The sequence below is a fragment of the Lissotriton helveticus genome, chromosome 10 (assembly GCF_964261635.1).
Source record: "Lissotriton helveticus chromosome 10, aLisHel1.1, whole genome shotgun sequence".
NCBI lineage: Eukaryota > Metazoa > Chordata > Amphibia > Caudata > Salamandridae > Lissotriton > Lissotriton helveticus.
Window position 1 is genome coordinate 653,400,780 of NC_136071.1, and position 27,148 is coordinate 653,427,927.

The 27,148-nt window shown below is 46.6% G+C and overlaps 1 protein-coding gene across 1 annotated transcript in view; it reads right to left on the reverse strand.

Moving 5' to 3' along the window:
- The window catches only part of LOC144784430 (BOS complex subunit NOMO1-like), a 318,569-nt gene that overhangs the window by 280,834 nt on the left and 10,587 nt on the right, over nt 1-27,148 (reverse strand). Inside the window, exons 2-3 of the mRNA XM_078663178.1 lie at nt 12,245-12,334; nt 11,819-11,864 (exon numbers count right to left, since the gene is read on the reverse strand). Of these exons, the coding sequence (XP_078519304.1) occupies nt 11,819-11,864; nt 12,245-12,334 (136 nt within the window). The remainder of the gene's footprint in view (nt 1-11,818; nt 11,865-12,244; nt 12,335-27,148) is intronic.

The window sequence follows — 27,148 nt, forward strand, 5'->3', positions numbered from 1 at the left end:
AGCTACACTACATGGCGCCCAACGCATTTGGAAAGGGCGATAAAACTAACGTAAGACATTTAGAGTAACTCAGTCGTGCTTTCTCACTCAGACCCCTTTTCCCAAATACTCCAAAGACGTCTGGAGTGGGTGAAAGGTTATAATATCCTCCAAAACCTCGCAGGAGGGAACTCCTATGTATGGTTCTTGGTATAGTCAACGTTGAAGGATAAAACAGTTCCAAAATATTGTGCACCTAATCTCTGTTTCCATAAAGAAACCTGATCTGCAAATAAAAATAATACCATCCTGTCAGTAAAATGGGAGACAGTGATGGAGAAAGAGAAGCAGTTAGATTAGCGGCTGAAATAGCAGCAGCTGATAATGCTGCACTAGATGCGGACGCGGATATAATACTCATTCCGGTCGCCAAAAGGAGATCTATAACCTTAAAACTTATAGAAAATGGACTGACACCTAGAGGTGGCACAGTCATATTCGTAATCGAGGCACACGAATATCGGCAGACAGAGGTATACTATACATGGATACATTTTCCAGCAGCAAATGCTGTAACAAAGTACTTCCACTATTACAAAATAGAGGTTCCACCAGAAACGTACACTCCTTTCGAGGAGGTGGAAGTACCACTCAAATTCCAAGAGCATTTGCTCTTATTTGATGGCGCCCTAAAACATAATAATCACATTACAAGGCTCGGTCCTTTAGGAAGACCAGGAGCAACGTGGCCGGTCTTAGCCGGATACACACCACATCCAGACATCAACGAGATGCCTGCACCAGAGCTATTAATACAGCTAAAACAACTACTAAAAATTCACAGACAATTAGTTCAGTATGTAATGCGGACTTCTACAATTCAGCCAGCAATTAAACTACCACAGCTGACCTCTCACCAGGGGAACACAAATAAAATCACACCACAGAACATCCAATCCTGCCTAGGTAAAGTTCCAGCTAAACGGGAACAGATACCATTCTGGTTGGCACAGAAAATCACCCAAATAGAGGCGGTGTTTCCTGACACCACCCCGCTAGAAAAACACAGGATTCTGACTATATGTCTCCCAATGGGAATCGCACCACACATTGAGGACTGTGACACTTGGGGTACAGTCTTTTCTTCCATCTACACAAAAACGCACGGTGTCCCATCCATTTCGGTGATACCAGATGTGCTAAAACAAATTCAAGATGAATACGGTCCAGAACCTGCTTTAACTCTTGGTATGAAATTACTGAAAGACTTCAAGCAGGTCTCGGCTATATTACTAGCCAACATAAAAGGTGAAGCAGCGAACGTGGCGATCCGCCAGAGGTTAAAAGAGACAGATATAGCAGACCAACCAGCTGAAATTGCCAGAATCATAGAAAAATCCTATGAAGAACTAGGCAGAGATAGTCTAGGTGGAATACCAGTAAAACCGCAACTGACTACAAGTCCAGAAAAAATATTTTTTAATAATAATAATTCACCAAAAAAGAACTGGGATGGAAACAAACAATCCAATCCAAAAGAAAAGAAATTCCAGTCCAGAGGAAGGTCTCCTAGGCGAAGAGAGAAATCTCCAAACCCGAGACAAAGGTCACCTCAGAGTGAACCCTCTGGGAATAGATATAACCTTAGAAATAGGGATAATATTAAAAAACCTGATAGATATCAAGACATTGATACACGTCCCTCTCAATCTTTTCAGAATTCCTCGCAGAAATCGGAAAGAAGAGGACGATCAGAAGAGCACGCCAAGTCCAAAGACAAGGAACCTGCTCAACTGAAAAAGAAATCACAATTTCCAAAAAAGAAGGTAGCCAGTATCAAGGTAGTTAACAATGCCGAGAATACTGAGGACACAACTGAAAAACGGAGAGTGGGCTCAGACAATGCTAGACAGCGCAGCAGAGGTGAGCATAGCTCGCAAAGTCCTTATGAATCATCTGGAGACAGTGGACACGAATGAATACCTTCAAGTGGAAACTGCAGATACCAGAGTTAGCAAGCCCCACAAAATATACGAGATAACATTACGTATAGAGGGAGATAAGACTAGGAAAATAAGGGGACTATTTTGGGATAACCTATCCAAAGGCTATGACATCCTTCTAGCTGAAAAAGACTGGCCACCAGAGTTTGTCAGGGAGTGCCCTCATGGCGAAGAAGTAATTATGCCTGCCTTCTCGAATCAAATACCGATTCATAAAAAATATACACTTGCTAGAAAGTGGGCAGTGGCCTTAGCACCTGCTTTATATAAAAATCATGTAGGATGGGATGAGGATTCTCCTCCTCACTAAATCCAGTTAAAATCACAACCAACTGCACAAAGGCAGTACCCAATTAAGCAAGAAGCTAAAAAACAAGTAATTGAAATACTAGATCAGCTAGAATACCAGGGGGTGATTGAAACTTGCACCTCACAAATGAACAATCCTTTGTTTCCGGTCTCCAAACCAGACAATTCGTACCGTCTAGTTTTGGATTACCGACACCTTAACACATGTTGCAAAACTTTTGCAGTGCAAAACTCACACAGTGCTGCACTAATGAATAACATAGTGCGCAAAAAATACAAAACTACCTTGGACATCTCCAACGGATTCTTTTGTCAAAACATAGCACCAGAGAGCAGATATTTAACTGCATTCTCGGTAAATGGCACTCAAAAACAATTCTGTCGGTTAGCCCAGGGGTACAAAAATAGCCCGGGGGTATTCTCAGCGAGAGTAACAGAATTACTACAACAATATGATGATGAAGCATTATCTTATGTCGATGACATTTACTTAACAGATGATGACTTGGAGACTCACTTGAAAAGAGTGAACACCATAATACTTGGTTTCGCTGCAGAGGGTTACAAATTCAACTTCAAAAAGTCCAGAATTGCCCATCTGACGGTCCTATTCTTAGGATATGAGTTATCAAGTGAAGGCAAAAGCCTGGCAGACAATTTCCTAGAGAAATGTGCCGTAATCCAAGCTCCTAAAACACTGAAAAACCTACAGTCAATTCTAGGCTTCCTAACTTTCGGAAGAACTTACATTGCTAATTACGCAGAAAGGGTCAAGCCCCTTTACGATCTAATTAAACCAGACTTTAAAAGATCCAGTTGGACTCAAACACACACAGAAATTTTGAGATCCTTACAAACAGACATGCTAATTAAAACAAAATTAGAAACCCGTGATAATACACGCAACCTTGTGATCCGAGTCATCCCAGGGAAATGCGGATTCACATACCTGACCTCTAATGAGGGAGAAAAGGTACCAATTGCATTCAAATCACACTTGTACACTAAGGCTGAAATGAAATTTAGCCCAACGGAAAAAATTCTTACAGCAACACAGACAGCTATAGCAAAAGAACGAGCCCTGGCACAAGGTAAACGAATAATAATCGTGACACCAATACCAGCCTTAGAGGCGGTAACAAAGGCAAGCATTCCAAATGCTAAAGCACTCCATCCGAGATGGATACAATGGGCTAACTCTCTTGCTGCAACAGACGTGGTGTACGAATTTGATCCTTACTTAAAAACACAAGAATTTCTACAATATGAATTCGAATGTCCTCTGCCAACCGAAATTCTGCCTCTAGACCAATACGGCTGTATAATATATACAGACGGATCAGCACAACCCGCAGTAGGGGGTAAACAAGCTTACAGTGCTGCGTGCGCGATTGTTAAAGGTCGTTGGCACGAAGGGAAATTTAAACCAACCCTCACTAAAACACAATCTCTAGGAGATTGCACAGCTCAGCGAGCTGAACTACTAGCATTCAAGATGGCGCTTGAAAATACCGATCGAGAATTCCCCACACTTATAGTGTGCGATTCGTATTATTGCGTTCAGTCTTATAATGAATACTTGCAGATCTGGCTTCAGAACGGTTTCAAGGATGCGAAAGGTGGCACAATCAAGCATAAAATGCTCTGGGAACAAGTAGCTCTTTTACAAAAAGAACTACCAAAGACTCACGTGATACATACACTGAGTCATCAACGTGATGGCGTTCACGTTGCAGGGAATTCATTGGCTGATGAGGCCGCGAAAGCAGCTGTGCAAACGGCTTCCGTAGCAGCCGTCACCCGGTCAAAAACAAAAATAGACAGTGAAATATTACAAGCTGTCAGCGCTTCAGAAAAGGATTCGATAGAACCACTCCCTAAAGGCTTTCCAGCAAAATACTCATACATAACTGATGCAAACAATGTTCCTTTTGCTCAAATCCCTGGGGTGGGGGATAGGGCAATTCCAAACATGGAACATAGGTTAGGACTAATAATAGCGGCACACGAAGGGCTTGCTTCTACCCATGCTGGCGTCTCAGCCACAGTATCATTATTAAAACAAAGATACTGGTGGCCACAAATGAGAAGACAAACAAGGAACTATGTTCTAGCATGTGAAATATGTCAAAAAATGAAAGTATCAACTGTGAGACGTCCAGCACAGACGCCCCTTCTAATCTCGGATAAACCATTAGCATGTGTTTATCTAGACCACTGCGGTCCCTTACAAAGGGATGGTAACTATAAATATATCTTGGTCGCAGTGGACTCATGCACGAGATTCATATGGATGTGGCCCCAGCGAACGGCTGACGCCAGAACTGTTATAAAAGATTTGCGGGTCTTTATCGGCACATACGCAATTGGCATTCTGCATTCGGACAATGGTCCTGCTTTTAGCTCTCGGGCTTATAAGGAGGCCATGGTCAGCATGGGCGTGCAATTGCGGTACTCTTGTCCATTTCACCCTGAGGGGAACGGAATTGTTGAAAGAAAAAACCGTGACATAAAGCAATCTATAACGGCAAAGGTATTAGGTTCGGGAGCTGGGTGGGTCAAACATCTAATAAGTGTCCAACGTAGTCTAAATAACTTGCCAAGAAATTCTCTGAAGGGATTCAGTCCGTACGAATTATTATTCGGAACTAGGATGTTGATCTCTGACCTTGATAGTCAGACTTCAGTGGTAACAGAAAAAAGCTTTGATGTCAAAGACCGTTTGGCTATTTTGCAGGACTTAAACAAAACAAGAAAAGACCTGAGCAACATACAGTTGAAAGAACAGCCAACGACCACTGAAGATTCACCACCTGTCCCAGCAAGACCTGTCTGGATTCCAAAAGTCGGGGATCTAGTCAGGGAGAAGATCGCGGTAAAGAAGGAATTTGGGCCTTCTTACAGAAAAGCAGTTCCTGTCTTGTCTGTCAACGGGACAAGATCAGTTGTACTACCGCCACTTGCTGGTAAAAAGGAGAACCGAGTTGTATCCATCGACCTGGTAAAACCACAACATGTGACCGATAACAAATAGTAGGCCAAGTGGACTCCCAATAAGTAGCAGAACACCAAGGTTTGCTACCAGTACAGAGGTCCTATCAAAGAGGCTCATCACATTCGAAACGCCTACAGAAGAACAACAAGGACTATGCAACAATGCAATAGAACTAAGACCTCTGAAAACCCAAATAAAGACATTTAGCAGAGACACACCAATCTATACAGAAGTACCAAGTGAAAATGCAAAAATCAAAAATCCTGAACCAATTGGAACAATTGACAGAACTGCATCCGGTTACTTCATCAACTTCGATGATTCCTCTGACGGTTTCAGCGAACAAAAGACACAGCCATCATCAAAATCCTTTAAAGACAAAGCGAAGGAACTTTTGAAACAACTAAAAGAAACATATCTGATTTCTCCATGGATTGAATTTTGGGTGGGTTTTGGTGCATTTATCCTCATACTTTGGCTCATCATGGTATTTACCTTGGGACGCTTCATTGAGGGAAAATATGCTAAAATGGACACAGCAAGTCAGAACATCAACTTGGTCCTCAAACCACGCACATCTTCACACGTCGAGAAACGAGAACTTTCTTCAGAACTTTCTTCAGCCAACTTCACAGCAATTCCAATACCTGGTGGGGTAGCCTGGGACAACACTGACTATGAAATTTATGGTCCGGTCGAGATCCTGAAATATCCACACGAAATTAAGATCTCTTTGAGTGACTTTGCAAAACCAAACTCATTTGCTGATGATTGGGACTTTGAAAGTATTAACAATATGATGTCTGACTTAGTAATGTCTGCTAAATTTACAAAACATGATTATTTGCAGGGTTCTACAAATTATGACAGCATGTACTGCTATAACCATTATGGTAACCATTTCGTGCATAAATCTGCACAACCTAGAAATGTTTTAAGTTATAATCAATGGGAACATTGTGCTACACCTCCAAAAGGGAGCTCTAGAACCGTTTATGACAAATATTCATATTTTTCAGGTTTTAACATAAGTAATGCTGAAACATTTTATTTTAAATTGTCAAACAAGACAGGGATGAAAACCATGATAACCAACACAAAATTGATATATTCAGATTCTTTCTTTGAAAAAATGAATACTTTTGGATTTGATTATTGGGACAAAAATGTTGATTTGAAAAGTGTTTGGGGTACAAAAGAATGGCAAGTACAGGGTATAGAAGCTTTGTTTAGAGCCTGCATGATCCCAGAACAAATGATATTTTTAAATGACACTGTTCAACAAACCACCTGTCTTGGCTTAGCCAAAATCAAAGATTTAAATAACCTGTCTATTCCAAAGCCAACAATGTTTAGCAATAACTCTGATATAGACATAAACCATATACTTAACCAAAACAGAACACATCCTGATTGGAAACAATGGTTGATCTGGCCCACAGATACAAATAACTGTCAAGATAGATTCCTGAATAAAACACAGGGTTTCAAAATGACCAGGCCAGACCCTAGATATCCCCAAAGACATCACCCAGGGATAATAACAACCTACAGTGTGGGCAAATTATGCCTTCAATGGCTACAAACTTCCACACTGCCTGAAATTAAGCAACACCTAACTTTACTTACTGATGGTGCTGACTTGCGTGATTTCATACTGGGACCACGCAAACAGCGTCATAAGCGTTTCATAGCAGCCTCTGTATATGCAGCATACAATGAGGCCTGGAAGGTTACTCAAATTGAGACAGCAGAAAGAATACGGGAAATTGACCGTATTAATTTGGAAAAATCACTTTCTGTAGTGGACAATGGGTTAATGACTCTGTCCTCCAGAATTTTTTCATTGGACAGCATTGTGTCTTCAGCAATCGATATATTATCGCAAGACTTACTGTTATTACAACATGGTCAGTCACAATTGCGTTCTATTGTACAGCTTGGCTGGACGTTACAAAATCTGCGTTCAGGCTACGTGCCTTGGCGTTTAATCAACACAACGTCACTATTCCAAATCTTTAACCTTACTGATAGACAAATCGGTATGGCGCAGAAGGGTGCTGATTATACAATCTTGAGCATTGAAAAACTAGAAAGATTACCAATGACAATGTCAGAACGACCTGTCAGTGAATGGATAATCCACGGAATCATAAATATTCCAATCTCAACCTTCAGGTTTCAATACTGCCAAAAATATATACAGGCTGGCATGTACGAGAAATTGGGAAAGGGGTACCTTAAAACAACTTGGAACCTGCCCTATTCACATGCATGTGTCAGTAACAAAGGACAGAAAGTGTTTCTTAGTGGCAACAATTGTGCAATGTCACTAAGCGGCACGCTTCTGTGTAACGGTATTAGTTTGCACGGAGCCTGTGAAGGGAATTCATACAACCTTTCATGTCACCAGCAAGGCGCACCTGCAACTGAGATAGAACCATTCTTTCAAAGACTCTATAATGGGAGTTACATTCTTATTGTAGACCGCAGATGCTGTAGTCTTATGCCCGGGACTCCTTATCTCGTCACTACGACGGCGAAGGTCAAGTGCTGTGGACGTTCTTTGTTCCCCAGCTCCTTTCCAGACAGGGAGGCAAGGGCATGGCCCGGTCTGAAAATTACTTCTATTCGAATAGACACTTTAAGCAGAATGAAAACAGTGCTTCTTCAGACGCCTACAAGGCTCACGTCATCAAAAGAAACGTATGATCTACAAGTCGCAAGGACGACTGCAGAGATACATACATTATTATCAACCAATTCCCCCGTACATTTCGCGGAAATCCTGAGCGAAATCTTAAATATTTCTGATACCACAGGGGTCTCAAAGGTATTTAAGACAGTATTTTCGATGGCATTAACACCATTCAAAGCCATACTGGGTATTTTTCCAGATTTCGTCCATTCGATTTTTGGCGGACTTCCCTTGATCCTGGGACTAATTGCAGGAATCCTATTCCTAGTCCTTATTTTTCGATATGGCAACCCATGTCACAGAACAAAATCTCACGACAATGGAAGATACGCTCCTAGCCATTGGATACCGGGACCGGATATCAAAAATCCTGGGACTCTCCCGGCTTAGAGACCTAAACATGACTTGGTTTCTATCATTTCGACCAATGTGGCAAAGGTGTGTTTTACCTGTACTAAGGTGTCTGCTATGCGGAGAAGAATGCGTGTTAGACACCTGTCTGACGCTACAATCGGATGCGCCGGTGGATGCAGATACACTGTTGGTTCCTACCAAGGTTCACGCACTGTGCTGCCCTCAAAGGCTGCCAATTCTGATGACGGCATTCCTGGAATCTTCACCACTGCGATTGAAGAGTAGTGAAGTTCAAGATGAAAGCAGCATCGAACAGGTACGACCTTCTGTCAGCAATGCAAATCAGAATGTCAATGGAGACAATCATGCGCACGAATGCATGGTTACCCCTATTTCCGACTTAGAGGAACTTTCCCATGAAGCTGTTAACAGTTTTTTCGAAAGCCTGAATGATATGATGTTCTCTCCGGAACAGAAATAGAGACTTTTGAGTAAACTCGCACACGGCGTTCCCTGAATTCGGCCTTCAAACTTTAAAAATAAAGTCACATGAACAATTACAATCCAGTTCACGGACAGCAACTTTTTTCAGCAAGCCCCTAAAATATTTTTCTATATATTTTTTCCCGGGACACTGATCTTCTGCTTAAAGTAAGAAACTATTCCTAGAGAACTAAGATTTCTATTTCTTTAGATACTTTATAGACTTTATATAGACTTTAGCTGCCCACTGGTATGTTCACAATATATTTTATGTGATGAAATGGTTTCGACTTTTTTTCTGTATAGCCATATTAAGAGCCATTTCATGTGTATTTCTCATATACCAACAAGCAATAATGCATAACAATGCGTGTTTACTTTTGCAATTAGTTCATAGCTTAAGTGCATACAAAATATATGACTGCAATTTTTCAGTATATTTGAAAATTTCAAAATGCATTTTTGTATTTTGGGGTGGTAAGGTATACACTATACTCTATAGTATGTTGTACTATGTTATACTATGCATAGATTAGTAGATATGACCATAGTTAGCGTGGAGTGGGTGTCGTGTATTTCTATAGGTTCTGAATCGATCCCCCTATTCCTGACCCTATTCTGGTTAAACTACCTAGCTAGTTAACTAACAGTCAGCCCATGAGGCAAGAAATTCCCCATGATGCAGATACCGTTATCTGACGCAGTCACACTACGGCACAGGAACGTGTTATCTGATTAGGTCATAACGCTTGAGATCTAATTAGACAAGCGATATTCCTCCAGCCCCTGATAAGGCATACGACGTTCTCATAACAAATCAAACCTATGACAACCTGGATAATCCGTGCGGCCATTGTTTTGATTTCACAGAGAACTTTTAGTAAAGAATGTGCTAACGAGCAAGTCGTATGACATCTTTATTGACGTACCTATGTCCATCCTTACGTCAATCCCGGCACCTTTAAGGTATAAATATTGCCGACCTTGCCCTATGCAAAACACACGCGTGGTGACAAGACGGAGCAGCCATACTTGCCGAAGCAGAGAGCAGAAGCAGACCCCGCAGGCAGCAGCCCCGCCTTCCTGACGCGCTGAGAGACGCGCTGCTATCTCAAGCCGAGAGACCCAGCACCGGCGCTTCCGGGTAGCCCTCGCAGGCAGCCTGGAATATCGAGAGCAGAGAAAGAGATACCATTCCTCATTCATCCTAAATTCCAGGTACAGAACTGAATAACCCCTCCTAGAGAATTCTTTAGTTATTCACTTGGCAAAACCAAACTTAACTTAAACTGTAACTTTCTATTCCCGCCCACGCATTAGACTTAGGTCAGGTACACGGGGTAGGCGTATTTAGAAACACCAGTTGAGTACGTTTAGTCAAATGTATATGTGTATGTAAATATATTTTAATCATTTTAAACATCATATGGCTCAGAAACCATATCAATGTTTTTACAGTATTATTTTATACTATTGCTTCTAATGTATGCACTTTACTTAACTATAAGTATCGCAATAATATCGATCCATTTCTCTTGTACGAGAAAAGAGACTGATCAATAAATAACATCTTTTATTGAACACGCCCGTCTCTTCCTTTTCTCTACATTCTGATGAGACTAAGAATGCACGTACTGACTGAGTAAAATAATTGCCTTGTGCTCACACGACTCTTGAGATTGACTCTTGATTAGGGGAGAGCAAAGTTGTCATGTTCTATGGTTGTCAGAAACTAAATCCCTTCTTGTCTAATCAGGGAAGTTAATCCTTCCTTGAACATTCGAGAAAGTTTCTAGCGAACTCTGAGCTTAGCTGGCAAACCCAAAAATTAAGTCTAGTATCGACAGTAGTAGACCTAGTTAACGTCTGGTCTAGGCCTTTACTATTGTAGGTACTATTCCAATGCGCAGAGCCTATTGGGAAAATAGGAGCTACACTACAATACGTCCTTTCTATCCACACTGTTCTAATCACAGTAACTGCAAGAACAACTTTAGCACTATAAAAATAAGCATAATACAACAGAGCACCCTTCTGCAGTTCTGAAACCCGTTATCGATTAATAGTGAAATACCTAGAAAGCGTTACAGACTGTAATATAAAACTAAAAATACATTTCAGTGGTTCCTGCTAGCCAGAAATAGGCAAACCACCCTCAAAACAGAAGGAACTGTGCAATTAGGTCTGCAATACGTTCTCCAAAACCTCAATACCACCTCTTTCAAGGTCAAGATACTTTATCCAACTATTTGCAGTGACTGCCCAAGGGCATGTGTTGAGGGGTTGCAATGGATACAGTCAGAAACGCCAATAAAAACTACACTTACTGATCCTTATCATCAGCGTCTAAGGACTGCACAGATTACAACCACAGCGGTCACCTGCCAATGCTAAAGCAGGCTGAGGAACATGACAAACAGAGCAGACACTCCCATCTAGGCTGCGTGACCAAAGCCTCCCTTGCACAATGGTTCAGGTATCTAGAGAGCAGCTAAGGGGTAAAAAGATTCAGGTCTTCAAGTAAACACAACAGCAAAAAATACACTGAGCAAACAGATCTTGATAAGAGACCAGAGACAACGGAATACAGTGGATATTTCAGAATTAAGCTACGTAAAAAAAATCTTTGCAGTTTTTGGTCTGTCAAATACATGAACCCCAAGGCCTCATGAGGCTCTTTAATGTGGTGGATAGAGAGAAACTGAGAGATAATGTCAAATGTATATATATATATTTTTTTCAAAATACTGTATTGATTTTCACAAGGTATACAGATAGCATATATTCGGTTAAGCGAGGGTACCCAAATTTACATGTGCGTATAAAGCATTTGGGTAATGCGCCTTTATGGACACACCATGAGCCCAACCAGGCGTTCATTAGTTAATAAAAACCATAACAGTATATGTAGAAAATGTGCAAATACAGCTCAAGAATATGTATAAATGCAGTAGGCCTCCCAGAATTAGTCTCAGAAGAAAATATTAAATTACTTACCGAAACTCCACCCTAGGGGAGGCTCTATCTTCAGAACAAAATCCCCCTATAAAAATAGCAATACAAGCATGAATACGACAGCCAAACTGGGTTTTTTGTGTAATCTTGATGGCCTGAAGGCCACAAAACGCAGGCAAAAAATGATTGTGTTGATCTTGTCAAAAACAAAACATGTACTTAATTTAGTGATCAACTAACCCTATTACTATCATCAGATACGAATAACGGAATATCAGCCCCACACTCGATAACAAGAAGTCCACATACGATGATGCTGCAGTTCGGTGTCATGAAGAAAAGTGGATGTCTATTGACAAAACAAATCCAATTTGTGTCCTTACTAATGCGGACTGAAACATAAATGCCACAAAATAGGTGCGAGTACAAAAAGGCGGACACCTAATTTGCATAATTCTGCTTCCTTACCTTATCGTACAGAGGAATCATGAAGTAACCATTATTGGGTGCACAGTCTGTTTGATATTTCAAAGTCCCCTGCTTTGTATACAGCTTAATCTGAAAATAAAATCAACACAAGATGAGTTGTCTGAAATCTGCAAAAATACTAATTTAACAAAATGTTAAACACTAATGCATATGTAGTGCACTTTACTAGGAACTTATAAGAAAATCATATATGCCAATGGTAGATAAAACCAATGTTACCATGTTTAAAATACAGATTACATGCAATTTAGCACTGGTTAGCAGTGGTAAAGTGCTCAGATTCATACGGACAGCAAAAACGAAGTCAGCAAGAACAGGTTGTTAGAATGCAAAAGGTAGGGGAAGCCATGCCAAGGATGGAAGGTCTAGCAGTAGGTATACCGCTTTGTTTCTGTTCCAAAAGTATGATGTTAAGAATCGCAGGAAAAACTGCTGGAAGTACAGCAAAAAACTCTTATGCTGATGCATCCCTGAATTACTGAGGCTGTGTGGTTATCTGTCTGCCTGTGGCGCAAAGACCCAGTCATTGATGTGAACCAGCTGGGACGCTAGGCAGTAGCTCGGAATGTCTGGGACCGCTAGTCCACCCACATATACTCTGTGCTGTAATTTTCACAATGATATCCAAGGCCTAGAGCCCTCCCACAGAAGGCTGCTTTCTTCCCCCTCGATAGTCCTTACAAATGTGTCTGGGATCCTATATGGGGTGTTCTGCAGAGCGTAAAGTAAGCACTTTAGGGCCATCATCCTAAATAATGTTGCTCTGCCCATGAGGGAGATTGGCAAGCTCCGCCAATGCTTTATTTCCCCGCGCAGCCTCAGCAACTGGGAATATATATTGAGACTTAGGAATTCCTCGGCTGTCCTCATGATCCATATGCCTAAACATCTGAATTAATCGTATTGCGCCAGGTACGCACAGTCAGTCGTGAGTGGTAGGCGTTCGCCCGCGAGAGTAAAAATTAGAGATCTGGGGGCGTGGCTTGGGGGACCAGCATGGCGGACGTGAGCTGAGCGCCCTCCGTCCAGCCTTACCATAATCCTATATTTATTCTGCCTCTTCGGCCTTATATTTGGTTCCTGGGCTGCCCCGCCACTATCGCTTGCTGAGGACTACCCCCGGTGCCGGTTTGGGAGCAGCGGAAGACTCAGGGCAATGGTGCGGCGATCAGCGGCAACTGCGGCCTACCTGCGACCCGGCCCAATCCTGAGCCGCGGTGTCGCCTAGGTTTCCTGCCGCACTGCCTGCCGCTGCAGCAACTGAGGGAGCACGCCCTGCGCGGACAGTCGTGTGGGCCTCGGTGGAGACATCCTGAGCGGGGCTTGTCCCGACATATTGGTGGCCCTCTGGGGGTGTAGCTATTGTCGGCGTCCTGATCATGTTGCGGGCGGAGTGTATGAGGTAGCTGGAGTGCGGGGCACGGCCGGCAGCCATTTTGGAGCCGCAGTTCATCCCGGTAGCAGCCCGTTTGGGGCCTGGCAGAGAGGAGGCCCCGGGACCTCCGGAGTCCTTCCTAATTAGGCACCGAACACGCGAGTACGGCTGACCTGCCTGGGGGGTGGCCCTCTCTCCTCTTTTTCTCCCCCCCCCTCCTCCTCCTCGGAGTGTTTGAACCCATTGGGGGTCCGGTGGTCTTGTCGGGCCACACGGGGGGACCCAGCGCCCCAGCAGCAACACAGGGATCTGGTGTGAGCAGCATTGAGCAGGGAAAGACCCTGAGTGGCGGCCAACCGGCGTGTCCACAAGGCAGGAGTGATCCACTGAGCTCCCTCTCCCGGCCCCCACAGTTTGTTCAGTCCTTTCGGCCAGCTGGACAGTACGAGTGATTCTGTAGGGGGCTATCATCCCGATATTGGCATGGCCAGCGTGGAGTACCGGGGGACTTCAGCGGCAGAGTTGGGTTGCGGTGGTGAGCGTTGCTGGGGTCAGCGCTCCTGAGTCCATCATTGGGGCCCCGGTGTTTCCTCCTTTCCCCTCATAATGTTTGATCTCTTTGGGGGTGATCCATCAGTGGCTTGGCGGTCGTATCGGGCCGCTGAGGGGGGGTCACGTATTGGGGGTGCCTCCGGGGGGCTCGCTGGGCAGGCCAGACGAGAGGAGGTTTGGGGGGCGGCCTGCCTCCAGCTGGACAACATCAGGAGTGGGACCCCGACCTCCGTTGGACCGGCTGCATATCCACCTCCTGAGGGTTTTTTGGCCGGGGTCGTGGCAGTGACTGGGCCACTATGACCAGGGATAAGCCCGGCGGCAGCTCGTCTAAACAGAGCACTATAGACAAATTCACAGACCAGGGGGCTCCAGTGGCACTGCACAGGGGGTCTCAAAATGCTGTGCCAGAGAACGCGGCCCTCCTGGCCGCCATTACCAAGTCCAGAGACGCCGTAGAACCCCAAAATTAGGGTGGTGGGCTCAGATGTAAATCTCCTGCGCCATGACCTGAGGAATGCGGTCGCCCGCATCACAGAGACGAGGATCTCGGGCGCGGAGGATGTGGTCGCCACGCTGCTACAGAAGATATCGTCCCTCGAGACTACATAACGGGGCCTGGCATCGAGAGTGGAGGACGCAGAGGGGAGGGCACGACGCAACAACCTGCGCTTAGTTGGCTTCCCGGAGGACTGCAAAAAGGGGAATATGGAGCGATTTCTTATGGACTGGCTTGAGGGCTGGCTCACCCCTGGGGAACTATCAACTTGCTTTGTGGTGGAGCGTGCACATAGGAACCTGATGCAGAAGCCCCCCGGGCGCCCGTCCTCAATTACCATGACAGGGACACTATCCAGAAACAGGAACCGCTGCTATTCAAGAACTCACACAGCTCAATCTTTCCAGACTACACTAAGCTAGTACAGCGACAGTCATTCCTGGTCGCCAAAGCCCGCCTCCGTGAACTCAAGCTCCCTTACGCCTTGCTTAATCCAGCCAGGTTGCATGTGGTATACCGGTCCCGCACCCACTTCTTTGACACACCGGAGGAGGTGTTCCACTGGACAGATGAAACTGTGCGACTGCGTCCTCACTCTCCCCCGGGAAGGAAATCAGACTCCTCTTCGGGCGGGCCTGTCTGGAATCAGCATGGGCTGAGGGGGAGTGGGGGAAGGCACTCCAAGTCCAGGCGTCGCTCACAGTCTGCAGGTGCCGCAGCCGGGGAGGCGTCTGTTTCTCGGACGCATGTTTCGGCGGACTGACATCCGGTTAACCATGCAATTTTACGAATTTGAACATTCTTTATAGACCGGAGAAGCGTGTATGATGGAGAGTCTCTCCGTGGAGCTCCACAGAAGGAGAGGAGGCCAATAGAAAATGGGCTGTGAATTGGCGATCCATTGGCGGGTGAGGGGTGGGAACTCCTGTTGGGGTCAGCCTGTCCTGCTTGCCGCAACAGGTACTTTACTGTTCTGAAGGTACAGTGTGGGGTGGGGTGGGGGGGGGGTATTGTTGGGTTGTGTTTGGGGGGGAGGTTTGGGGGGTTGCTGCACTGTCTACCAGTGTTCTGGACACTGTTGCATTATGCAGAAGATTTTTGATGCTGCCATTGTACTGTATAGGGCTTGCACGGAGTAGGAATGTCTGTTTGCACACGGGAGGCCCCTGGTCTTATTAGAGTCCTTAGCTAGAGTGGCACTCGACAAGATCAAACGGGGGCTATCCTGAAGTCGGCCAAGTGGGCCCATGCAGATGTATTGTTGTTGCAAGAGACCCCCCTCATGGGGACTAAGGTGTTATGCCTCCAGCGTTTGGATTTACTCAGGTCTTTCATTCCGGGTTTGTGAGGGGTTCCAGAGGGGTGCTATTTTAATACACCGTAGAATTGCGTATACACGTTAAGACCTGGGGGGGACCTTCAGGGCAGGTACATGTTTGTGCAGGGCACCCTAGGTGGTGAGATCTTGGTTCTGAGGAGTGTCTATGCCCCCAGCCTCTTTCCTGAGGGCTGGCGGAGAAAATGATGACCCTCTGGGCAGATATACCAGAGGGCCTAGCAGTTGTTGGAGGGGATTGGATCAATGTGATGGATGTGGCCAGAGACAGATGGAGGTCCGGGGGTTTATCTGAGGCCCGCCACCCTACTAAATTATACATCTTAGTGATGAGCCTGGATTGGTCAACCCCTGACGCAGGATGCATGGTAGCACACAGGGCTCCACTTATCTATCTGCAGCCCATGGTTCCTTTTCCTGCCTAGATTATCTGTTTATTCCACGGGTCTTTGACAACAGGGTGATGGCGGTGGACACTCTCCCGCAGGGACTTTCTGATCACTCTCCTGTGGTACTTACTATACAAGCCATGGGGCCTGTGGGCCATTCCAATGGCGCCTGTCAGTCTGGAACCTCCAGAAGGAGGATTACAGAGACTGAATGGACGATGCCATTGATCAATATCTGGCCATTAATTTGGGTTTGGTCTCGGGGGCTGGGACTCTTTGGGAGGCCTTGAAGCCCACCATTCGGGGGTGGACATTTCATTTTGCGCTGCTGCTCGACGACTGCGTAGAGAGGCTCTCGTTCGTGCGGAAGCTACTATTCTCGAGTTGGAGGCTTGCGGCGGGGAAGAGGGGGTGGGCGGCTGACTTGACATCAGTTACTGCTAGCGCAGCAGGAATGTTCTCATATACTCTTGGACGAAGCTTGCCAGGCTTGGCTGGCTACTCGTAGTAGGATCTACCAGTGGGGCGACAATTCTGGCAAAATGTTGCATCAATTGTGTCAGGGTTCGCTTCGCCCCCAGGCCCTCTCGGGTGTCGTGGGGTCGGATGGGCTACCTTTGTCTGGCGCGTCGGCTATTGCACGTAGTTTTGCAGAGTATTATGCACAGCTGTATGCCCCCATGGAATGCCTCCCAGCGGAAGTCATTGATTGTTTCCTGGACGATCTCCCGCCGAAGGCACTCTCAAATGAAATTAGGGAATAACTGGAAGGCCCACTTACTGATGAAGAATTGGGGTCGGCCCTGGGAGGTCTAAACTCGGGCAAGGCTTCAGCCCTAATGGCTTTCTGTGCAAATAATTTAAGAAATATTTTCGCCAGCTGGGGCCCCACTACTGCAGGGTGGTGGAGGCGGCCAGTGACCGGGGGTGTCTGCCCAGTGACTGGAGGCATGCGGAGATAGTAGTCTTCCACAAGCCCGGTAGACCGCCGGAACACCACGCCTCGCATCGCCCGATCTCCCTCCCCAACGTGGAGGCTAAGATATTAGCTAAGGCATTGGCGAACCGCCTCCGCCCCCATATAGCCCTACTTGCACATCCTGACCAGGCTGGGTTCATGCCCCAGCGTGCAACCCGCCATAATATTAGGCGGGCACATGTGGCAGCCGCGACGGTCCAGGGACTGGGGGGGGGAACGGGCAGCCCTTCTGCTGGCAGATATGGACAGGGCGTTCGATTCCTTGAGTTGGGTCTATTTGCGCTCCAGCAGCGGCTGAACTTCGGACCGCGTTTCCTGTCCTACCTAACCCTGTTGTACACTGACTTGACGGCATTGGTCCGAGTTGTGGGCTTTGTTTCTTCAGCATTCTCTATAGGGCGGGGCTCCAGGCAGGGGTGTCTGCTTTTCCCATATCTTTTTGCTCTAGCAATAGAACCCTTGGCTGCTTGGGTGCGGATGGACGCTCAGGTGTCGGGTTTTGAATGGGCGCACGGACTCTCTGATCGCATCGCCCTTTATGCGGACAATGTATTGTTTTTCCTAACCAACCTGGAACGCAAGGGCCCCCGGTTGATGCGTATCATGCAGATCTTTGGGGAAATATCGGGCCTATATATGAACCCTCAGAAGTCCACCCAGTGGGTATTGGGAGGTCAGGGCGAGCTCGATGCTTGGGCATCGTCGGTACAGGTGGTGTATGGGGGCATGAAATATTTGTGGGTGTATTTGTCCGATTCTCTCACCACGGTCTGAGGGTGAAATCTTGCACCTGTATGGGAGCGTGTGCGTGAGGATATCAAGACCTGGTCCCACATGCCCCTGTTCATCTAAGGCCGGTCAGCCATTTTTAAGATGGTGTTGCTCCCGCGACTATTGTATCAACTACAATGGAGACAGAGCAGACTCAGCCTACGCCGTGGAGCGGCACTGCATGGGTGACCAGTCCCTACACACTCCTTTATTCTGCTCCGTCAAGGCGTCTCCTACCGTCTGCCACGCGGATTGTTTTTCAGCTTTGGAGGCAGGCATCGCCGAGGATAGGCTGGTGGAATAGACTGACTCAGGAGGCCCTAATACGGTACAACGGCCGCTTTCTGCAATTGCCGATTCCTTCTGGGTTTCGTGATTGGGACAACATTGGGATTTCTACTCGGGGCATCATGCGGGGCACGATTTTAAAATCCTTTCAAGACATCCAGAAGGATTTCCAGATGCCACAAACTCAATTCTTCAAATATTTGCAATTTAGGCATGCTATCTACCCCAGCTTGGAGGGTCTGGATTCTCTGCCGGAGTTCAGCCCAGTAGAGGCTAAGGTATTTATGGGGGACCTCCTAGACCATAAGATCTCTAAAATGTATCAATCCCTGGTTACACACTGTTTCCCCCACATTGCAGCGTCTGAGGGAGGCCTGGGAGGTAGATGTGGGTCAGATGGAGGAAGAGGACTGGACAGAAGCTTTGGTTTCCCCGCGCCGGGCGGCTATTGCGGTGAGCCTGCGGATAATTCAATTTAAATACCTCCACAGGGTCTATTTTAACAGGGTTAGGCTCTGGAGGGCAGGCTTGGTGGCTTCCCCGGTGTGTCTCTGTTGCCGCACGAGGAGGGGACCCTGCTACACACTATTTGGCACTGCACTGCGCTCACACGATTCTGGAGGGGGGTCTGGCCTGTCTCTCTGAAGTACTGGGGAAGGAACTCACTAACTCACCGAAGCTTGTCCTCCTCCATGTGACGGAAGGGATCAGGGGCAACCTCTATAAGCGCCATCTTATGCTTCTAGGCTTTACCTTAGCGAAGAGAGATATAGCTAGAGCCTGGAAGGCAGTGGTTGCCCCCTAGGTCTTGATTTGGAAACAAGGCCTGGACTTTTGTATCAGCCTCGAGATCCCCATCTTTGAAGCTAGAGGGTGCCCCCAGAAGCACTAAAGATCTGGAGGCGCTGGGCGGATTATCCAGGCCCGGAGCTGGAGCCGCCGCAGGGGGGCCGGGCCGAGAGCCAGAGCAACCTGTTTGCCTATCCCGTTCCCTGCACTTTCTTATGGGTTGCTCGCAATTCCTCAGCAGGATATGGTATTGTGGACATTGAGCTTTTGTGTAGAGCAATGGTAGTCTGGCTTAGCGATATGTTGTTCCGGAATAAGGAGACGTGCACTGGGGGGGTGGGGAGGGAGGGGGGATGTTGGTTGTTTGCAGGGATCAATTTTATTTGTATTGCCTTTCATATTCTCCGGTTTTAAATGAGTAAAACGATCAAAGTCAATTTTTTGTATCTTACATGCGGCAGCTGTCTCTGGGATTCAGAGGTCTGCATCATATGTGCTATTTTGACAAATAAAATATGTTTTAAAAAAAAGAATTAGAGATTTTTCCCAACGTATCTGATATTTTTTTTAACTGGCTGAACCTGCACCTTGACTAAGGAGGTCATTCTGGACTGTGACTGCACCCTTTTCAAAATCTCCATCATCGCTAACTTCACTCTGTCTGGCCTCTTGATTTACCGCCCCCCAGGTCCCTCCAAAGATTTTAGGGAAGCCCTAATCACTGCATCTGGCCCATTAGCTACCAGGTCGGCCAATTTCAACATTATTGGGGACTTCAATCTGCACTTAGAAGCGAGCCGATATAGTGAGATTATCAATTTTTTAGCAGACCTTGCTGACTTCCATGTTACGCAAGGTGTCCCGAATAGTATACACTCAGAAGACCATTTATTAGACCCTATGTTCTACAATTTATCTGCCCTCACAGATTGCCCACCCCTCCCTATGAGCTGGTCTGACCACTATCTGGAATCCATGACACTACAGGGAGTAGGTCCTCCTCAGGATGTCCCACGCAAACCTGTTCTAAGGCCCCCTTGGCATATATTGGATGCTGTCCACTTTTGTGACCTTCGCCTTAGTCAAGCACCTAGTCTTCCAGATAACCCCGACAGGGCAGATATGATCTTGTCTGACTGGCTCATACATTTCCTTGACACTCTTACCTGTCAAGTTGTCCCACAGTCGCAGAACACAGTCGAGCCCTTGGTTCAATAATAATTTGGCTCAGGCCAGGAAAATGTGCAAAGCCCCGGAACGTGCTTGAAGACGACAATGCGACCCAGCCCTTAAAGTACAATATCGGGTGGCCATCAAAAAATACTATGAGTCCATTCAGAAAGAAAAAGCTGATTATTTTGCAGATAAAATAAAAAATAGCAGCAATCCTGCAAAATGTACCTTCTCATTACTCAAGGACCTTACATTTTCAGGGCAACCTAACACATCTCTTCACTCTTCCAATCAGCAAAGAAAGGCACTGGCCGCTTTTGTTATTAAGAAGGTTGATGACCTATATAAAACCTTCCCCCACACTGCGATCAAAGTAGGCCCTCCATCTCAGCCTAGTACTGCCCCTTCACTCTCCACTTTTCCTGCGCTCTCCCAGGAAGTAATGTGCATCAACTGCATTAAACTTATAAATGGATCCATCAAACCTGGTCAGTTTCAGAAATTCCTACCGCAGCTCAGTCCCCTGTTTTGTGATCTTATAAATCTGTCTATGTCCTCTGCTGTAGTTCCTGTCGCCTGGAAACCAAGGTGATTTCTTTGCTCAAAAATCCCACTTTGGACGATTCAAATCTGGGGAATTTTTGCCCTATCTCTCTCCCCCCTCTGATATATAAGGTCACCAAAGCTTGTATCAACTCCATCCTCACCACCTTCATTGAAGCCAATAATCTGCTAGACCCTTCCCAAAATGGCTTTAGTCCACAACACAGCACTGAAACTGCCCTTCTGGCCGTCACAGAACATCTGCGGAGCTCATTAGATGCAGGACGAGCCTCGGCATTGATCCTGCTGGACCTGTGCGCTGCATTCAATACGGTATCCCGTCAGATTCTCTTGCAGCGCTTAGAGGATATTGGCATCGGTGGCTCGGCCTTGGGTTGGCTCTCTTCCTTTCTATCTGAGAGATCCTTCCAAGTGATTGCCCTCCCTTTTGCTCTCAGATGCACGCTGTGAGCCAAGGAGTTCCTCAAGACTCTGCTTTGAGCCCGACTTTATTTAATATCTACATCTAACCCCTGGCCGCAGTCACAGGGGCCTAACTGTGGTCTCTCATGCGGATGATAGAAAGTTTTTGATTGCGCTATCTGACAACTCCGCACAGGACGCAATCAAATTTAAAGAGGATTTAACAGCTATTGCGGACTGGACAACATGTAACTGTCTTCAATTGAATGCCACCAAATCGGAGATCCTGTTAGTGGGTAAAAACACTCATCTGTGGAGTGAGCTCGGGTGGCCATCCACCCTAGGCCCCCTGCCTGCTCCCAAACAGACGGTTAAAAACCTGAGCGTATGGGTTGATTCTGCACTGATCTTCCAGGCTCAAAAAAAGGCGGTAGCTGGAGTCTGCTTTGGGCCCCTACGTGGTCTTAAACCCCAGTTAGGTTTTTTTATGCTAACAACTATCAGGTTAATATCCAGGCCACTGTACTATCCAGGCTGGACTACGCAAGCTCTGTGTGTCTAGGGGCCAATAGAGCAGAGATACATCGTCTACAAAGGGCACAAAATGCTGCTTCCGGTGGAGAAAGAAATCCACTTTAAAGCTATTTGTATCTCCCATAGAATCCTGAACGCCCCCGATATCCTAGCTGATCTTCTTATACCCTACACACCCACCCGCCAACTGCGCTCGTCTGGGGACAACCTAGCGTCTGTGCCTCGGGTCAGGAGTGCCAGGGCAAGAGGGCGCTCCTTCTGAGTTCTTGCTCCAAAACTCTGGAACTCCCTCCCGGTGAGCATCAGAAGCATCCAAACCCATGCAGTATTCCGCAAGGCTATTAAAAACTTCTCTCTTTCCTAAGTAATCTACTTCCCTGCCTGCTTCCGCCCTGCCCCTTTTCTGACTATCAGCACTGGGACACCCCTTTGCTGGGGCAACCATGCGCTATACAAAAATTATAACATAACATATATGGAGTATGTGCCGAAGAGTTGAATAATATTTATTAGTCTATGAACGTTTGTTTACGTTTGTGTGCATAGAGCAGTACACCGTTTGCGTACAGCGATATACGCTCTTCCCATCCCCCACCGATGTCTATGCCCCAGATTTAGGGGTCGCCTCGGCTCCATGCCACTAGTGGTTCTAGTGCCAATGCGAATAATATTGGGGATAGCGGGCATCCCTGTTGTGTGCCCCTGTGAAGTGTGAACGTTCTCAAAGTTGACCCATTTACCCGCACACGGGTTTCCAGGCGCTGGTAAAGGAGACAAACCCAGGCACAAAAGTGTGGTCCAAAGCGCAGCCTGAGCAACATCGCATTGATATAGGGCCATTCGATACGGTCAAATGCCATTTGGGCATCTAGTGACATGAGAGCAGCAGGTATATGTGGGTGCGCCGCTGTGGCGTTGATTACTCCATATAGTCATCTGAGATTAGGTCAGGAGCTTCTGTGGGGTATGAATCCAGACTACATGTAGCTTGTTCTAGTGTTTTTAACTTGTGTTCTAGAGTTTTACACTTGGGAGTGCCTCTCTCTTTTGATGCCCCCTATTGTTGCTTGCAGGTATCCCCTTGCTAATGCTTTGTGCCTTCCTACAGAGTAGAGTGCAAGTCTACTGTGCCCACGTTTTCATCGAAATACTGCTGTGTACGCTTGCTGAATTTGTCTTGATATTCTCTTTTCTGGAAGTGCCAGAGTGCTAGGCATGGAGGAGTGGTGTAGTTTGCAACTGGGCCCAGGAATAGAACCTCCACTGGTTCATGATCAAAAATGCCTCTGGCTTTTTGCTGCGCTCCTCAAAAGTGTCCCGCATGTCGACATTGCCTAAATAGGTCATCCAAAACGAGACCCTGCACGTGTGAAGCAGAAATGTGCATGTACTCTCTACTGGTCGGGTTGTGCAGTCTCCATAAGTCCGACAGGCCCATTACCTTCGCAAATACCCACAAATCTGCCCCGTGGGTCTTGCCCGGTCTGGTCCTTTATCAGAGGCACCGAGTTTTTTTACCAATATCGTCACACCTCAGGGTCCTGAAATAAAGTCTGTGTGAACTATCAAGGTGTAGCCAAATCTATTGAGTGCTAGATATTGATTGCCTCACAAGTGCGTCTCCTAAAGGAGGACCAGGTGGGGGGAGTGCCTGCGTAGATATTGCAGGACCATAGTCATTTTGATTTTATCCCCCGGTCCATTCACGTTCCAAGTCAAAACTTTCAGTGCGGTCATGGACTATGATGGTATAGCTATACCTAGGTGTTTAGCATTTGAAGTTCCATTCCTACCACCGTCTCCAACGCTACCCCCCTAGTTGCTACCTGATGCGCCTAGCCTGAAATGATGGGTCAATATGCAAATCGAAGATAACATGTAACAAACATAACCTTGTCTTAAGAAACTAGTCCCCTTTATAGTTGCCCTTCTCCCTTCCACCCTGCACTGTAGGGTTAGAACTACCCACCTCCCAAATTTACAGAGCTCCTGCCGCCCCACTAGAACCATTTTAGCTATAACTTGGGGTTGGCTGGCTCCGCCGCTCGTGTATATGCAGCCGCCCTCCAGCCCTCATTGCATCAATTAATTAACCATTCATGTTTCCAAATTCATGGGCCCCGCTCCAGGAGTCCGCTTCGGGTATCGGGTGCTTCTACCCGGCGCCTCCGCAGCCGTGGGTAGTAAGGCCTCAAAGAAGGCAGACGATTATTTTAAGGTGGCTCCCCTTAGAGGGGGATCACATAATCGAAAAAGCGTTTTGCAGCCTTTCCAGCTGCACCGGGTCTCTCGCCGCGGTTTGGCCCCGGATCTCGTTGCCGCCCTCACTGGACGATCCAGCATCCGGCTGTTCAGGAACCTGGTGCCACACTGTAGATCAATGTGTGGTCAGCGGTCGTCTCAACCCTAGCCGGGCTGCAGGGGCTCCGGTCCCAGGCCCTTCTGCGGTACGATCAGTCCAGTGCCGCAGGCCTCAGCCGATATCCGGAGGGCTCCTCCCTCTGTGCACACTCCGGGCCACACCTCGGTCTCACAGATCCGCCGCCATCGAGCCTCTTCTGACTGATCAGGGCCCCGCTCCAGCCCAGCCCAGCCCAGCGAGCCCCCTCTTGCAAAGCACTCAAGCGGACTTTGTCATGTAGAGCCCGCTGGACAGTGTCAGATTTTGCTGAGGACAAGAGGGCCGCAGCAGAGCTCTCTAACTACGCAGCCATCTTGGGTGGTGCCAAGCCACGCCAACCTTTACCACTGTTATCCATTTTCTTTAATACTAAAGTGACCTTGCTGCGCATGGAAGTGCATGACCACTAAGATAGCTAGCCAGCTGATTCACACAGAGCACTATAGGTTCTTAGGCTGTTGCACTTCGGTACAAGTTGGCACACCCAAGGTTGCTGTACCTCCAGCATGCCCCCTTGGGTGGGGGAATACTTTGAAGGTGCACATGATACTGCGGCAGCTGCAGTATTAAATTCATGGGCATGTTAGAATGATACGAGTATTCCTTTCCGTATTAGCCATAAGATAGCACATTGACTCGCAGAGGCACCTTGCACGCATTAAAATTATGCGAGTCTGCTCTCCCAGGAGCACACACACCAAGGTTACTTAATGAACATGCAGACCCAGACTAAGCTCGTTAATATGTTCTCTATATCTGAAGTGCATGCATCTGAAAGTTTATTTTTACAAACAATCTAATCACTCAATTAACATATCAACCACATATTTTAGCTGAAGGTCATAGATGGTTTGATTTGGTATGATTTGATGTCTTTTCAATACTTACCTGTGAATTCAACTGCTCATTGGGTAAGACCAGGTGCACCGATTTAAACTGTACTATGGTCCCTGTCCCCTTTCTCATTTGTCAACAGTTATAGGTACAATGCACACCTGTGACCTAGTCATGATTTGAGCCAATATACTCAACGATGAATAAGGGTAAGTGAATTGACTTACCTGTCTCGAGCGACCAAGACTTAGATTTGCTCCCTTTCAAGTCCTAAAGAAGGTCTACGGACCCGTAGAGGCAATAAAGGGCCGAAACATGTCGACCTTTCAGATTAAACATTAGGTGCGGTAGATCACTAACTCATCCACCTCAGCACCAACTTTGTTTTTGATGTTACCACTTCCTGACTAATTAAACTTATTAAACGGGAAAGGAGGGAATTTTTAATTCTCACTTTTTTCCAAATCGTTTTCACGACTGTCGTAAACCAGATGGTCTCCCACCGGGTGGAGGAGTGCAGACTGCCTAGAGAACTAGAAACTCAGGCTGTTAAGACCCAATGATGATGCCAGTCACCTAACTAATAAGGCGGAGAACCGAAATGTACAGCCACCAAAGCAGGAGTGAATGAGGGTTTTTAGAACCTATGGACCCAGGTACTACAAAACACGTGATTCATTCTCCTTTGATTGATGCAATTAACCACGGAAGCTGAATGGATCTCAGCTTCTACCTCCCTCTGTTTGATATATGAATATTAGAGGAGCGCATAGCTGTGGGAGTCAACCTCCGACAAAAACACAGTCAAATTGAGTACCTACAGGACATGAGCCAATATCTCCCTACCAGGTATCTTTACTTAGCATTCTCTTCAACCATCGACCTTCAACTTTCTAAACTCTCACATATACTAATCAGATTACATGGCAGAACCATCCCAGAATTTATTAAAAGATGGCAGTTCACCAAGGATTAAGTTACACAGATGAAGAAATCAGTGCCATTCTCTCAGGCACCTCTCTACCACAAGAAAGAGAACTTACTCAGACCTTAAAACAAACGAAAGAATGGGAGGACTTAACAAATAGTAAAACAGAACAAGTAAAAACAGCCATTCATGGTTTGACAATGACGGACTACCTCAGCGCAAACGTCGTACCCAAAGGACTTTGGATCCATAACACTCCCATCATCGCTAGTGAGGGTGTGTTACCAGTCCTGAGGCGGAAGCCGGGACTCGAGATACTTACTTTCCGAACTTTGCTGCTAAAAATATTTTAATTGAGTGTGTGTGTGTTTACTGTGATTTTAAACTTAAACCGCGCATTTGCATAATCCAGGGCGCGAACCGGTGATATCGCCTTTCCGGTCCCGCCATTTCTAGTGAGGAAAACGAGCTGGGCGAGCAGTCTAGTGCTCCGCCCCGCCCGCCCCCGCCTGCATAAAAGCACAGGCCAATTACATCCCCGCTGATTGCTAGTGAGGGTGTGTTACCAGTCCGGAGGCGGAAGCCGGGACTCGAGATACTTACTTTCCGAACTTTGCTGCTAACTTTGCTGCTAAAAATATTTTAATTGAGTGTGTGTGTTTACTGTGATTTTAAACTTAAACCGCGCATTTGCACAATCCAGGGCGTGAACCGGTGATATCGCCTTTCCGGTCCCGCCATTTCTAGTGAGGAAAACGAGCTGGGCGAGCAGTCTAGTGCTCCGCCCCCCGCCTGCAAAAAATGACTCCCTGGCCCAGGAAGCGCGCCAAAGTCAAGCCCGTCTGCGCTCGTCCGCGCCGCTGGCCAGCTGGTTAAATATTCCACTTCAAGGCTAGTCTACAACCGCAATACCTTATTGACGATTGGCCGCAACATTGACACAAAATGCTGCCCTATAAGAGCCGTGGGGGATGACCTCCCGCTCTTCCCCCGTCAATGTACTAACTGTAAGCAGACCCTCCCTGAGGTACTCTGGCTATCCTTCTCTATCTCCAAGGATCCACAAGAT